The 16,656-nt window shown below is 43.7% G+C and overlaps 1 protein-coding gene across 1 annotated transcript in view; it reads right to left on the reverse strand.

Moving 5' to 3' along the window:
* GRIK3 (glutamate ionotropic receptor kainate type subunit 3) overlaps nucleotides 1-16,656 on the reverse strand; it is a 245,188-nt gene that overhangs the window by 73,160 nt on the left and 155,372 nt on the right. Inside the window, exons 3-5 of the mRNA XM_087970273.1 lie at nucleotides 11,839-12,096; nucleotides 8,381-8,562; nucleotides 4,993-5,046 (exon numbers count right to left, since the gene is read on the reverse strand). Of these exons, the coding sequence (XP_087826399.1) occupies nucleotides 4,993-5,046; nucleotides 8,381-8,562; nucleotides 11,839-12,096 (494 nt within the window). The remainder of the gene's footprint in view (nucleotides 1-4,992; nucleotides 5,047-8,380; nucleotides 8,563-11,838; nucleotides 12,097-16,656) is intronic.

Genomic DNA, 16,656 nt, shown 5'->3' on the forward strand with positions numbered 1-16,656 from the left:
TGCATTGGACACAGGACCCTTGTCCGAGTCCTTCCCAGACTCCGGACTTGCCCATGATCTTCCCCACTGTCCGATTCTGCTGGTGGTAGACCACAACACTTAACAACTGTGTTACTAATTTAACAACTGTGGCAAGAAAAGTTGTAAAATGGGACAAAACTCAATTAACAACATAATACCTATAGATATATTATGTGAACTGCCAAGGTGGGGTTGCTTTCACCCTCTTCCTGGCTACGAGTCATTCCAAGCTCTGCTGCCTCTTTGTCCCCTGGAAAGCAGCCTCTCTCCCTTAGGAATCCGGACTATGTTACACCACAAAAAATACAATTGAAATTGTTAAATTGAAATCCTCAAGCAATATGGTGACCTTGGGATGAAAGACTAATGGAAAAGATACTCCATATAAGGACCTTCCTTTTAACTGGTAGACTTTTTATAAAGCTCAGAAAAAGCAAAAGACAGGAGAGAGATCTTGATATCCCTCTTAAGTGTGTGTGGTGAAAGAATGTTTAAAGAGATTTTCTCCCATTTAACTTCATCTTGCTTCTAATATTGCTGATATGGTACATAGCTAGATAATATTGCTTCAGGGAGGTTGTGGATTGTTGGTTTTCATTCAAGTATTCTATTTTCATTTATTATTTGTATCGTGGATTTGTAATGTTTTTCTAGTCCATGCAGAGTTGCATGATTGTGAAATATTAAAATAATTCTGAAGGCTGCCCTAAGTAAGATGCATCAGGTACAATCCAAATTTTACTTTGGCTTTGACTTGGGATGCTGCAATGTTATGCCCCAAACGCTACAGAAACAAATAATTATATATGCACACAACAATCTGGGAGAAACTTTCATTCTTAAACCATAATTAAGCACATCAAATTTTATTTAAAAAGAATCAATAAGAAGTTAAATGCTTCATTAGGTTGGTTAATCCCCAGTATTTTCAGTACAATTAAGAGTTCAGATATAAACTCACCCTGCCTGCCTTCCTCCCTTTCCGCTGCTTTGTGTGGCTCTCTGCAAAATCTGGTGATGTTGTGGCCTGCCAGCTACCAGTGGAGCTAGTGGCAGACTCGGATGAGGACGAGGTTGGGGAAGAACCTAGGACAGTTCTGGAGCCTGGGCAAGGCTCTGACAGATGCTCAGTGTCGGACAGAGATAGAGCCAGGGCCGTCCGGCATTTCCCAGCCAGAAAGGCAGCTGCCTTTGGAGTCAGAGAGGAGAGAGGAGGAGGAACAGCTGGGGCCTGTTCTAGATGCATGTATGCGCAGATAGGACAGGTGAACAACAGAGGACAATGAGCCAGCTCGGGAAGCAAAATAAACGTGGACGCTGAATGGCCCCTCCCTGGCTGGGGAATAAATAGGAGGAAAGGGGAGTGGCTTGGTTGTCGCAGACAACTGTTCGTACTTCTGGAAAGTTTGCTCCTTGTGTGTTTCATGCGACAAAGGCTGCCTTGCCAGAACTGAGGTTTGTCTACTTCTCCGTTTGAAGTGACTTAATTTGCCAGTTGGGAGCTCACATCCTTGGGATCTCCCAGTTGGGAGCATCCTTGCATTTATCATAATGAGCTGATAAGGACTATTGTTTCAGTTAACTTCTTGCAAGACTCTTGCCTGGACTTTCTGTTGGTGAATGCAGTTAATTCCCCATGTGTAAACAAAGAAGGGGTTTTCTTTGAGGGGAGTCTTGTTTCTTGCTTGTGCAAATGCTGGGTCAGAACAGGTGAAAGGCCCAGCAGGCTTCTGGCTTTGCCTGGATGCACAAGCCTGATCCCTGCTGGATGCATTCTGGGCTTTTCTTCCCGCTGTCTGGATAAGTCAGCTTTTCAGGTGGAAAAGGTAGCTTTGGCTTGGCTAAAAGGTCAGCAATAGGATTGACCTGGAGAGAGCATATGCCAAAGGTAATAGTTGTCTGGATTACAGATTTACAGAGTTGGAAGGGACCTTGGAGGTCATTCAACTCCCCTGCCCCAGCAGGAGACCCTACACCATTTCTGACAAATGGCAGTCCAATCTCTTCTTGAAAGTCTCAAGTGATGGTGCTCCCACAACCTCTGAAGGCAAAAGCTGTTCTGTTGGTTGATTGTTCTCACTGTCAGAAAATTTCTCCTTATTTCTAGATCGAATCTCTCCTTCTTCAGTTTCCATCCATTATTCCTTGTCTGACCTTCAGGTGATTTGGAAAATAGCTTGACCCACTCCTCCTCTCTGGGGCAGCCCCTCAACTATTGGAACACTGCTATTATGTGTCCTCTGGTCTTTCTCTTCAGTAGATTAGCCATGCCAAGTCCATCCTGGAGATAGTATAGACCATGGTCAAGGAATCTAAAGATTTTTTGGCAACACCAATCCTATAGCCAGTGGTTCACTTCACTTTCTTCTGGGACGAGACCCAGATCTTGCTTCTCCTGTTTGAGCTAATGGGCCAGGTAGATACTAGTGGGAGAGAGAAAAGTCCCATAAGTCACCTGGCTCAAGCCATAAAGGGTTTTATAGGTGAGTTTCAGCACCTTAAATTGCACCTGGCTACACACAGGAAGCCAATGCAGCTTTCAGAGCAGTGGTGGCACATGTGCTGGATGATCAGCACTACAACTTGCTGCTGTGTTTTGCACCAGCTGAAGCTTCTGAATGCGCTCCAAGGGCAGCCACATGGGCAGAGAGCACTGCAGCAATCCTGTGGGATTTCACAGCATGGGTGCCTTTGAGCAGGACCTACATCTTGTCTACAATTCAGCCGACATTTTCAGGAAAACAACGCTTGCTGCGGTGGTTTATCTGGTCTTTTATTCCCATTATTTTCAGCTGCCATCAAGCCACGCCATCTTCCTAATCTACATTTACCACTTCAAGAAACCAGTCCCAGCCTACCCTACAGAGAGTTTGCGGTTGCTAAAGATAAAGTGGTCACCTAATGTATCACTCTACTTTTGTAGAGGGTACAGGAAGAATTATAGGCATGCAATTTTAAAAATTAAATGTGTTGTTTCCATGGACAAGTTTTGTATGTCAGAGTGACATCCAGCCCAGTGACATGCTGGGTTACAGGGGCTAAGTGATTCTAAGTAAACTTTCAATTCAATCTCAAGGGATGCTGTCCCCTGCCCCTAACGGTTTTCGTCCCATTGAAGATAGGCATTTCTTCAACCAACGGGCCATCCCATGGCCTCTGTGACAGATCAACTCTGCCTCTCTTCCCAAGCTTTTTTCCTTCCTGTTCCCCAAACAAGCTCCTTGCCAGCAAAGCACAAAAGAGAGGGAGTAACTCCAGCTTCAGGAAGCCCTCAACTTACATTCATTTAATAATGGTCTGAAGTTCATTACAACAGCCTTGGAAAAAGCCACATACAGCCTTGAAATTATGAGTATCCCACTGTCCCCTAGTCACATAAAATTGCAGTTCAGGCACTCGGCAACTGACTTACATTTGTGAGAGTTGCAGTGTCTTGTGGTCACATGATCATGATTTATGACCTCTCCTGTCTGCTTCCAACAAGTAAAGTCAATTGGGGAAGCTCGGCTTAGCAACCATGTGATTTGTTTAAGGACTATATGATTTGCTATCAGCCCTCTCAGGTAAACCCGACAGGTGACACAATTAGATGAACTCATTTTATTTCATTGTAAGACTGATGTAGGAGATGACCAGGATCAGTTTGGAATCTTTATGCCCCCAAAAGAGACCCAAGTCCAGCCTCTCTTGAAGCCCTTTGGCTCTTATCAAGTGCCAATTGGACTTGACTGTTAGTAGATCAGATTCTTGTCTATAAAATCATGAATGCTTTTGAACTTTATCCTGGCTCCGGCTTTCTTCAGCCTGACAGCTACATTGCCACCGAATCTAGCAAGTCTGAAGGCACAAACTCCCCCCCTCCACTTTCAACAGCTTGATCTATTAGGAGAGGTGCTTCTAAGTTTCTTCCTCTGACTGTTGGATGACAGGGATTCCCCCTCTGCTCTTCTTGGTTTCCATCTCTTCCCTCATTCCCCAAAGTCATCCATGCATTCCATTACATTTGCTTAGACCAGAGGTGTCTAACTGGTGGCCCATGGGCCGGATGCATCACACACAGCCCACACCCATCCCAGCTCTGCGAAGGGAGAAGACATCGGGATATGGCACATGAGGGCAACGTGACGCCGCGAGTTTGACACCCATGGCTTAGACTGTAATAAAATTGATCATAAAATTAGCTCTGATTATGTGATTACTTCTTTAAGAACCACATTGCTTAGTGAGTGAAATTGTGGACCCAATTGTACTCATAAGTCAAGGACTAAAAACTGCACCAGTGGATATTGGGGTTATGATGGGAAAATGCATTCTAGATTTCTTTTTTTCTTCCTATACAGTATATATGCACACATAAGCTAAGAATTGTAAGCTCAAAAATGTAGCCCCAAAATTGGGGTTGGCTTATCCATAGATAGTACATTCAATATTTTAGAGTTTACTCTATTGATCAGATTAAATCTGAGCCCAAAATCCATTACAGCACATTTGTTTTCAGAATGCCTATACTAGTGTTGGTGAACCTTTTCGGCACTGAGTGCTGAAATGGGAGTGCACATGTGCACACATGGGAGTGCCAAGAACTGGAAGAGCAGCTCAAAGCTGAGCTTCCAGTTTACAGCATGCACATGCGCGCCGGCCACCTGGTCTTACGTGTTCTGGCGCGCATGTGCACACAAAGACCAGCTGGCCGGCACGCATGCATACAACAGAACTCAGAAGAGCAACGCACAATGGCTGGCATGCCCAGAGAGGTGGCTCTGCATGCCATTTCCACCATGCATGCCATAGGTTCAGCATCATGGGTCTATACTCATTCACAAAAATATTGTGTGCATGATCCTCATTTCTTTGTCTCTCAGGAACATCTTCCCCTTTCTGGCCCTGATTAGACTGACTTCTTCAGAGACTAAGGGTGATCAGACTCAGTTTGTGGAATGCAAGACTGATAAATGAATCAAGATACATTACCAGTGTGGTGAAGATGAAGTGGTAGTATTCCGTCATCATCCCCATCGCCATGGCCTGAGAAAATGCAGAGACAAGGAGGTTAAAATGCCACCTGTGAAATTGGCCCCAAAGGAAAAGGCACTCAATGTTTGATTTTAAAAAAAAGGGCCACTTTGCTGATGGACCTGGAAGCTGAGATCATCCCCTTTGCTAGAAGGACCAAAGCTGGTCAAGAATCCCTGCTTGTTAGGCCTGAGGACCTTTCTTGCAGGATGAAACATCTCCCAGAGGTTTGATTGCACCATGATGGCTGCCATCTTGACAACTACAAAGGGATAAGAACCAAACTAGGTCAAAAGACCAAAGTTTATGGGAAGCACGATGACATGGGCTGGTTGGAATACTGGTTTGCCGTGTATATACAGCTAATTAAGAAATAAACCTGGATCCCTTCTTCATCGAAGTGAGGAAACTCTAGTTAGAAATGTCAATGAAGATTTTAAGTCTCAGAGTTGTCTGGAAGTTGAGTTATGGCAATTGGACTCGCTGGAATGTACCAACTCCTAAAATCCTTAAGGGTCATTAAGTGTGCCCTACCTGGTGAGCCTGTTAAGTGGTCTTAATCTTCCTGGAGACTGATGAGAGAGCAGCATAAATACATGAGGGACAGGTTGTGTATAAAGTTTCCACCTCTACTGAGGGAAGGATTTTCCAATTTTAGGATTAGAATTTTTAGCATTAGAATTTTAGGAGTTCCTAACATTCCAACAACTCTCTGCCTACTCAGATTCCCCCTAACAAACTTGTTCAGACTGAAGAAGCCACTTGGACAAACTTTTCAAACCAACAAGAAAATAAGTCCAGTTGCCATATCCCAATTTCCAGTCTTGTTTGAAAAATTTCCTGGGTCAAAGAAATTGTGAAAGAAATCAATATGCAGCTGAGAATGGGTTGCTGGAAATAAGGCCACCAGCATTGGGTGGGAAAGACTCATTTTGTAGGGAAAGAGCTACAAAGAGCTGCCAAGTCCAACCAAGCCCTGCTTAGGGTAGGAATCCCAGTTCAAGCCTCCCAGTCTAGTGTCTAGAAATCAGTTTCTACTTCAACACCTCCAAGAAAGGAAAGCCCCCACTCTCTGGGCAGTCAATGCTGTTGTTGAATTGGTCTCACTTATTAAGACATTCTCTCAAATTCAATGGGCATCTGTCAACCTGTCCCTTAAATGAAGAATTCCACACTGGTCCATCTAAAGCGAGAGGTAACAGGCCCATTCTTGAATGGGACACTCGCCGCAGCCAACATGTCACAGGACAACTTGTTGTAGGACACATCAACAATTCAATTATTTAAAATAATTTTTAAAATATTTAATTTTTATCATTCACATTTTATTTTGCCCCTCCTTTGGCATCCTTTCTTTAATGATTCTATTTGACTATTTCTTTGAGATTAGTGTAATTTTTGTCCCACAGCAAGCTGTCCTGAGGAGAGTTGGCCATGGTAAATTGGCCGTAATGAGTTGACTATGGTGAGTTGGCTGCAGCGAGTTGTCATAGACTTGGCCCGTTCCCCTAATTGGACATTTTTCCCCAAGACCAATCAGTCCCAGCATCTTCAATTCCTCTGCATTGTTTCTACTCTGCTAATCATCCTTGTTTTCCTTCTCTGCCTCTCTTTCAATTTCTGCAAAGTCTTCTTTAACCATGGAGCCTAAGTCCTAGATACACATTCCCACAAAAGTAGAATAAAGTGGAATGATTTCCTTTAATTTGAAAATGATGCTTCTCTTGATGAAATCTAACATTACATTTGCCTTTTTTGCAGCACCATCACACTGCTGCCTTGTGTCTGATTTGCAATCACCTACTATACCATGACCTTTTTCACAAATACTCTTGAATGAGCGAGCAAAACAATGAAAATAGATCAAGTTCTTTAATCACTTAATGCTCCATGTATCCTCCATGCATACTTTTTAATCAAACACTTTCTGATTCTTTTTTTGCTACCATCCACTCATTCAGCTTTCCTTGTACAATATTTTTCATGCATCTGGGGAGCAAGAGGCCCACCTAGAATAGATTATTTCTACCATGTGGCTCAGAGAAGCAACTTTGGTTGTTCTTTCTTTTTAATGTCAGGGGGAAGCGGTACATTCCTGCTGAGGTGAAGCTTAAGGGCAAGATAAGGGCACATTTACTATGTGGTACACAACTATGTCCCTGCCCCACAAGAGAGGGTGCAATCTAAATTCCTAGGACTGATTATGTGGGTTCCTTATTGTGCATCCAATATTGCCATAAGATTGGAATTGGAGGTCAAAAGTTGACCAAGTCCACAAATGGTTCTGGGCATCCCATTTCCAGAAGGAATAGAAGAATAGAATAACAGAGTTGGAAGATACCTTGGAAGTCATCTAGTCCAATCCCCTGCTCAAACAGGAGACCCTATACCATTTCAGATAGATGGCTGCCCAGTCTCTTCTTAAAAACCTCAAGTGATGAAGCTCCCACATCTTCTGGAAACTTCTGTTCCATTGGTTGATTGCTCTCACTGTTAGGAAATTTCTCCTTATTTCTAGGTTGATCAGTTTCCATCCATTATTCCTTATCTGGTATTCAGGTGCTTGGAAAATAGGTTGACCCACTCCTCTATGTGATAGCCCCTCAAGTACTGGAACACTGCTATCATATCTCCCCTGGTCCTTCTCTTCACTAAACTAGCCATGCCAAGTTCCTGCAACTGTTCTTCATATGTTTTAGCCTCCAGTCATCATCCTGGTTGCTCTTCTCTGCACTCTTTCTAGGGCCTGATTTTTTTTTTTATAGTATGGTGGCCAAAACTGGATGCAGTATTCTAGGTGTGGTTTTATTAAGGCTTTATAGAGTGGTACCTCATGTGATCTTGATTGTATCCCTCTGTTAATGCTATTTAGGATTGCATTGACTTTTTCTGGCTCTGCTGTACACTGCTGGCTCATATTTAGCTGGTTGTCCACTAAGACTCCAAGATCCCTCTCACAGTTACTACTATTAAGCTTGGTTTCACCCAGTCTACATGTGTACTTTTGGTTTTATAGAGTGACATTAGTATCTCACTTCCAACTCTATTAATCTGTAATCAAGCTACATTCAGCTACATGAGGAGCTGCAAGGAAAATGAACTATCAACAACTATTTCCAAGATGTAAAAACTGGGACCAGAAACTACATATATGTTACAGCTGCTCCCAGACCTTGTTCCTCATCCTACTTTCTGTCTGCTCCAAATTGAAGCCAGTATGGCTAGCAACTGAAAGATTGCACTGCAGTCACAACTTCATCACTGAGTAGAAATGTGAAAAGCACCATCAGAACTGCAAGGCCCTGTAATATACACACATACACAGAGAGAGAAACACACACACTACCTGCTTGAGGATATGCACAGCCATTGTGTGGGTGCAGTCAAAGATGATTCGGAACTCTCTTCCCCGCTTCATTTCCTTTAGCAGAGGCCTGGAGTCTTCTGTGTCCAGGGGCAACTGGCGGATTTTCAAACGGATGTTGTACCTAGATGGCGCCATTATCAACTCCTGTAGCCGGATAAGGCCTTGGGGAAGACAAGGAGCAACACAAAACAGGAGGCATGAGTTGGGCAGGCATTCTGGCCCATGCCACTGCTTCCCAAGCAAGGACATCCAGAGAGGACAAGGCAGTACAGGGTCATGAGAGGGCAGAATTCCTTCACTGGAGAATTCCTGGTGTGATGTCGACTGATCCAGGTTGGTGAATCTAGCACTCTGAATCATGCAGGACAATAAAAAGCCATCCTCCCAATATCAAATGGATTTGAAAGTTCAGACAAAGGCTCATCAGGGGAAATTTATTCCATTTTACAGAAGAACAATCTGTGATTGCAATTATGCTATTGTGTTATCCCAAAACAATTCAGAAAAAACACCTGGCCCAGACAAAGCTGAATCTACATAGGTGAGCAAGTTTTGCAATTACAAGTGACAGCAGCATCAGCAAGTTTAAGCTAAGGAAATGAAAGCTGAGAAGAACAAATGTCATTAAATGGCCGAAGCAATCCTTCAACATCTTCTCCTCCAGAAAATGTGTGCATTGTGTTGGCTCAAGTATCTCCTTGATGGAGGAATCACCTGTTCTCTCTCCTCTGGGGAAATACAGCAGAACTGAACCCTTCCCTGTTTGAGATCTGAAGGAGAAAGTCTAGCCTAGCAGTCAAAGCAGCATAATAGAGATTCATCTGAGGGAGGCCATCAGACTCAGTGGTGGGTTTCAAAGTAGTTTACCACCAGTTCGGTGGGTGTGGCTTGGTGGGTGTGCTTTGTGCGCGTGCACACACTTTGAGTGCATGCATCAAACGCACACTTTGCACATGCGCAGAGGATTTCTGACTCACCTCCTGCAGTCCTGCACTCTCCCTGTCGCTTCAGCAGCTGACGCGCAGCAATCTGCTGTGCCGCGCAAAGCAACTGCGCTTCAAAAGCAGGGAATGAAAGTTAGCATGGGAGTCCAGGCGGGCGGGTGGGCCCAACAGCAATTCCTCAGAGAGAACCGGTTCAGTCTCGGCTGATCTTTGGTGCTACCAGTGCACCAGAACTGGGCTGAGCTGGCAGAATAGCACCACTGGTCAGACTGCTCTGAGAAAGACAAAGCCTTTTCATATTGAAGCCAAGGAGAAATGTTACCAAGGAGGTCCAAAAGGCAACTAGACTTTATTTTTCCTTGAAAATGTTTTGCTTCTTCAGATCATGGCAACATGGACAACCATGACCTGGGTGATAGAGAGTCTCCATAGAATAGACATGGCCACTAAAAGAAATGAACAAGTTCCAGCAGACTAGAAGAGGCCACCATTATTCTTTAATATGCTAGTAGCACTCATTTTGCCGCCACTCCAAAGTTAGTTTGAAATATTATTTAGTAGCATGTTAATATTATTTTAATATATTTGTATTATTTATTTATTACATTCATTGACTGCCCATTTTACCCCAAAGCAACTCTGAGCAATTTGCAATGTTAAAAAGATAAAATTTTACAAAACCTATACACCATAGGGACTAAATAATAAAAAAAAGATAAATACACAACCCTAACTAAAAGATGGGGAGGGAGAGAGATCTGTTATTATCTGTCAACCATTCCAATGTGAAGCTCTCCACTGGAGCCCCAAGCCAGCTGGCAGACAGATCTTTACTCAAGGAATGGCATATTTTAAATGATACCAGGGCTCCAACAAATCCACTCCCATTCAAATCATAAGTCTCTAGCCGCATCTCTCAGAGTGAAAAAAAATGATTTATTAGGAGTGGCCAGGTTGGCATTAGCTGGGTGCAGCCGACACTAAAATACATCATTCGTTTCTCCCTTGACCCTGGTCTTCCCCCCACCCCCTGGATGTATATTCTCCAATGGGACACATCCATAGCCAAGAGTCATCAATCATGCTCTCCAGTAATATTCTTGTGCGCCGACAGCTTTGGGCTGCCAAGGCGATTATCTGAGGCGTTTAAGGAATGCACTGCTTTTCCCCCACTCCCTTTCTTCTGGCAGCGAAAAAGACCAAAAGAGTATTTTTTAATGGACAAATGATTTGTTAAAATGTCCACAAAGTCATAATTTAAAAGAAGCAATTCTAAACTTTCTCCACCCCATATTCAGTGAGGAGGAAGCCAAGAGGGGTCTGCCAGGACGAATCATAGTTTTCATGCTCCTATAGGAAAGGCTCTGCTCTGTCACTTCATCACATGATAGAACCTACAATGTGGAGAGAAAATTAAGGATTGCCCAATGAAAGAGGAGCTGAAGCACAAAGGCAGCCCACACTAGTGGAAACAGGACTATCACTGTTGTATCTCGCATAGGAAGAGCCCGGGAAATAGCTGCAAGAGACAGGGTTGGTTCAGTCCATTCTCCTGAATGTGGGCAACTGTAACACTTGTTCCCCTCCTTGGTAGCCACCATCCACATTTTCCCTGAGGCTTAGGGAATAGGGACAATGGAGACATTTTTGACAAGGGACACATCCAGGGGTGGGATTCTACCTGGTCAGACTGGTTCTATAGAACCAGTTGTTATGACTCTGCCCAGTTCAGAGAACTGGCAAATCGCGCCACTGGCTGGCCCCTCCCCTCCCTGCCCACTCACTCCTTACCTGGCATGTGCACCATCCAATTTGCCTGCGTTTGGTAAGTTGCTATTTTTCCTCCTCCCCCACCAACCATCAGCTGTTCTGCTGTACCGGGAGATTTAGATTAGCTAAAAAGCAGGAAATGGTTGGATTTCTTGCTTTCTAGCTAATCTAAAAAGAGCTGAACCTCCCTTAGGACTGAAGTTTCTATTTTTCAGTGCAGACTCAGGCAATGGATTGCAGAAAGGTAGATCTCTGAGTGAATCTGTGATTCTGGGAGCAACTCAATCTGCCTGCCTGCCTGCTTTGCCTGATTTTGAGTAAAAGTTGCTCTTTTTTAATTAAAAAAAAATCAATATTTACATAATGGTGTGCTGTGAGTTAATTTTATAAGTTTGCTTGCAAGCAAATTTTATGTGGCAGACTCAGGTAGCAGATTACAGAATGGTAGATCTCTGAATAAATCTGTGTAACTGTGAGCAACTCAATCTGCCTGCCTGCTTAGTCTGATTTTGGGTAAAAGGTGCTCTCTTTTTTTAATAAAAAATTTAATATTTACATAAATATTCACAATATTTACATACAAACCAAGCCCAGCCAGTCAGCAAGCCATGTCCACCCAGTCACATGACCACCAAGCCATACCCACAAATTAGGCCACGCCCACAGAACCTGTTGTTAAGAAATATGAATCCCACCCCTGGACACATCCCCAGTCCAACTTACCTGTGCTGTCATCGTACACCACAGTGGCCGACCTCCACTTCAGGTACTGTACAAGATCCAAGATGGCATGGCTGAGAGAGGCATAATCCGGGTAGAGATTGACATAGAAGGTGTCCTTATTGTCCAAAGGGTGATGCTTCCATCGCAGCTGTATGTGAGGAACCTCCAGTGCATTGCAGATGGACTGGACCGCGTTGGTGCATGAGCCCTGAGAAGGCCCAAAAATGGCTACAACGCCCAGGGCAAGCTGGTCACAGGCTAGGAAGAAAAGGATCCAGACCATTAGCCAGACTTACTCTGGAGGATATCAGGTGCGACTTATGGAAGCTATGGTGTGGCTGACCAACTAGCCCAGGAGCTTCCCAGGTGTTACTCTGTCTCACCAGCTAGTAATTGTAAAGTTCATTTAGCTCTTTAGTACTAAGCATGATGTGTTTTTTTCTGCTTCTTTCTGTACCTATTAAGCTTTTCATTCTTACTTTAAGTTTTCACTTTCCCTAGTGGTTTCTACACGGTGACTGTGTTTTCATCCATTACCAGTATTGGTCACCACTTTTCAGTGGTGTGTGCATTGTGCAGTTGGCATGAATCACACGGTGCAAATGTGCTTAAAAAAACAACATACTAAGCCATCCCTTGACTCTGCTCATTGTGAAACTGGTGTATCACCATAGCAAATTGGTGCTATGCTCCCTCCGAAGGCTTCCTGGATCCCTGCAAGAACTACATCATCCTGAGTGCAGTCCAATGGCTAAACAGCCATAAGCTTAGCCATTCTAGTAACTGCTGATACATCATTTAATTTTATTCACAAAAGTCTGTATTACAGCAAGCATTTCACAAATATCATAAAGAGAACTCAGATGTTGGCTCTGGCTTTGGGTTCAGCTATTATCAAAATATATGGAATTTCCATTCCCAGCTATTAAAGGCAGATCAGAAGGAGTCTGCATTTTCAGAGTTGTAGCCCAAGGCTCTGTATTTGTTATCCTCCCAGCTTTCCAGGGTTGTGACACACTGAGTACACACATCCTTCAGCAAAATGACTTGCAACACTGAAATGTTTCCAGAATACCATGAGACTGGAAGAAAGTGATATCTGAAGGAAGATGATTTCACAAAGGCTACAGAAAAGGACTCTAGGGGCCTTATAGGAATGGGCTGCAGGCATCTCTAGACCAAGAAGGCAAATTAGGCCTAGGCAGAAGGCATGAATCAGCCTTGGTGCTTCATTTTGAGCCACAAAAGTCATCTGACCTGCCTTGCCAATCAGAGAAACTCCAAAAGCCACCTAACAGCATGGCATATTAAGCAAGGCCGGCTGGCTTCACTCGGGTGTCGAATCAAATGGTATCTGGTTATGCACTGAGGACATGCAGAAGGACCAGAGAAGGGGCTGAAAAGAAGCAATGGAAGGGCCACAGATCCATGACATGGCATTCATACATGTGGACTGGAACAGCTATATATTTATTCCAGTCCACATGTAAGAGTGTCATGTCATGGATCTGTTTCCGTTACTTATCTTGATCAACGTCTTTAAATCAAATCCCTCCACTGAAACTTCCTAATGCGAATGTTAACTTAGGTCGGTGTTGGCGAACCTTTGTGGCACTGAGTGCCGAAATGGGAGGGCATGTGTGCGCGCAGGGAAGCACCAGGAACCGGAAGAGCAGATCCCTGGTGCACATGCAGGAGCGCCGGAAACTGGAGGAGCAGTTCCCCAGTGTGCTTCCAATTTCCACCGTATGCATGCATGCCGGCCACCTGGCCTTCCAGTTTCTGGCATGCATGAAGACCAGCTGGCCAGGGAGCTGCTCTTCCAGTTTTCGGCACTCCTACAGGTGTGAAGACCAGCTGGCCAGCATGCATTGGAACCCAGAAGAGCAATAGGTGATGGCTGGCATGCCTGGAGAGATAGCTCTGCGTGCCACTTCCGGCACATATGCCATAGTTTCGCCATCATGGACTTAGGTAGAGAACTGAAGTCGTTCCAATTGATCTTCATATGTGCAAAAGCAGAGCTAGACACTTTCTTCCCTGGGCTTGTCACACCTTTTTATTATCTATTTAAACAATCCACATCTCAAAAATAACCTGAGTGGTGTACAAAATATTAAAAACCAAAATTACCACCAAACAATGGTTCATGTGAGTCAAGATCAAGAGAACCACTTCCAATCCATCAATATTCACTAGCTTATTAATTTGTCATGTGATTGCTAAAATTCATAAATTGTTATTGAAATTTAAAATGGAAGAACAAGTGAAAAAAGAAGTATCATTTTATCACACTCATGGCGAGTGTGCAAAAAAAATTAGATTTTAGATCCAAATGCATACACTGCTTCAGAGGTTTTCAAAGATAAATATTCAACTGAAACCAAAACTTTCCCTTCTGGGACTGCTGGATAAATAATTGGGGAAAAAATGGAACTTTGTTTTTATATATGATAACTGCAACAAGCTTATTGTATATATGAAGATTGAAAGATCTGCAATATGTACAATGGAAGAATACTTGGTGAAAATGATAGAACTTTCTGAGATGGTCAAATTGACCTGTTTGATAAAAGCAAATACAATGTCTACATTTCTTACTGATTGGAAACTGTTTGTATAAAACGGGAAGAAATGAACGTATGACTTGTGATTTTGACAATTGGATATGAGAGACTATAGAAAAAAAAGAACATGATGGAGAGAGGGGAGAGAGATGCTGGGGAGAGAGAGAGATTGTAGAACACTGAAGAAGTAATGCCATGTATATTTCTGTGTGGAGGTGAAGCCCTTCGGTGAAGAACTGTCTTTCCCCGAGTACACCTGGGAAATGATTTTTGCTATTGTGAAGCTCAAATACAGGAGCAGAATTAATCTGTACTGATTAATGTGAATTTTGCAATACACAGAAACAACAGAAAATGCTGGCTCCTGGTTTCCGGTGAGGATTGTGGTGAACTGGGGAAGATAAAAAGAGAAGGATTAGTAAGGACATGATAGGTATCTTCTAATACTTCAGGGGTTGTCATATCAACTTATTTTTCAAAGAACCAAATTACAATACAAGAAGTAATGGGTGGAAGCTTGTAAAAGAGAGATCCAATCTAGAAGTAATGGGAACTTTTTTCACATAGAGAACAATTGTCAATGGAACAGCTTGACTCTGGGAGTGCTCCATCTGTGGAGATTTTCAAGAAAAGATTGGACCACCATTTGCCTAGAATGCAATAAAGTCTTCCAACTTGAGCAGGGAGTTGGAATAAAAGATTTACAAAGTCCCTACCCGCCCTATGATTCTACAGTATATCTATATCTATGTCTAGAGGTTTCTGAAGAAGTGGGATAACATTGTGTGTTGAACAGCAGCCAGAGGCTGAATGATGACTTGTGAAATCTCTCTGGATAAAGGAGAGATTATGAGATTGCCCACTTTTACTATGGACAGTTGCTCCTCATGAATAAACTGCAGAAATGGAAATTTTTGCAATCAGCTCACAAACTGAGCAGTTCTTCTAAGTTCTAACCATTTAAGCTCACAACCTTTGGTGTAGCCTATGTGGACATAAAGTTCAGGTGAACTTCATTTCTTCATTTCTTAATCCCTTTGGATTTAATGAATTTATAACTGTAGAGCAGGGGTGTCAAATTTGATTTCATTGAGGGCCACATCAGGGTTATGTTTGACCTTGGAGGGTTAGGGCTGGGGCATGCCCAGGGGGCATGCCCATGGTGGGTGTGGCCATGGTATGACATGGGACTCATGTTGGGGGGCATCAGTGGTGGCCAAGTGCTAAGGCAGGACTTCCCTGAGACCCTCCCTCACTCTCATTATACAGGTCCTCAAGTTATGCATATAATAGAGCCTGCCAATTACATTCGTAACCTGAGGATTCGTTTGATTGAATCATGTTAAATGAACATGATCACTCCCTGCTTTCCCCAATGCATTTGTTAATCGAATGCACATGTCATTAAATGCACATGAGGTATCTCAGAATGGGGAACAGCATGCGAGGCCTAGTGCTGCAGTAGACTATCTAAGGCTTCTGCCAATCCACTGAGATACCTCATGCTCCCCTGAGGTCCCCACAATTGCTTTCCCCCTCATCCTGCCCCTCTGGGTCCCCACAGACTGGGCCTCCTTTGTTAGAACCCAGATTCCACTTATCCCTTCCCATCTCATTTCCCATGGATTACTTACTTTTTGAAGATCTTCAGAGCTCCAGAAGAAGCTGATCCACTGGGAGAGAAGCCAAAGTGTTTTATTCAGATGATGACAAGGCTGTAAGAATGTGAGATCTAAGAAAACATTTTCATCAGCTTCTGAGAAAAAGACTTGGCTTGGGGCCATGTGGCCAGCAGGCCTCAGGTAGTAGAAAAGCCCTGGACTGGGCCACAGCAGCCTCCTGCTTCAGGGATTGAGGCAGCAACAGCAGCCAATCAATGAGGAGCTTGCTTCCTTTGTCTCATCAGGCTGAACTGTAAGCCCCTTGTTGATTGGCTGCCATGTCCCAATCTCTGAAGCTGCTCATTCGAACTAGCCAGTCAGCAGCAAGCAGGAGGCTGCTCATTGCCAACCAGACTGGGCCCAAACTAAGCCTACAGGGCCTCATGGCAGAGAAGCCAGTCTTTTATCCATATGGAGAAAGTGTTTTCCTTACATCTCACATTCTTACAGCTTCATGGGCTTCTGAATAAAAGACTTCAGCCACACGGGCCGGCCTCTTCTGGAGCTTTTTGAAAAGTATGTGCAGTAAAGACATGGAAAATTGGTGGGGGGGGGGGACGCGCGAATTCAGCCTCCAGAGGTTCCATTTC

The sequence above is a fragment of the Notechis scutatus genome, chromosome 8 (assembly GCF_049901735.1).
Source record: "Notechis scutatus isolate UNSWTSFEM ecotype Mainland chromosome 8, rNotScu1.2, whole genome shotgun sequence".
In the NCBI taxonomy this organism is placed as follows: Eukaryota; Metazoa; Chordata; class Lepidosauria; order Squamata; family Elapidae; genus Notechis; species Notechis scutatus.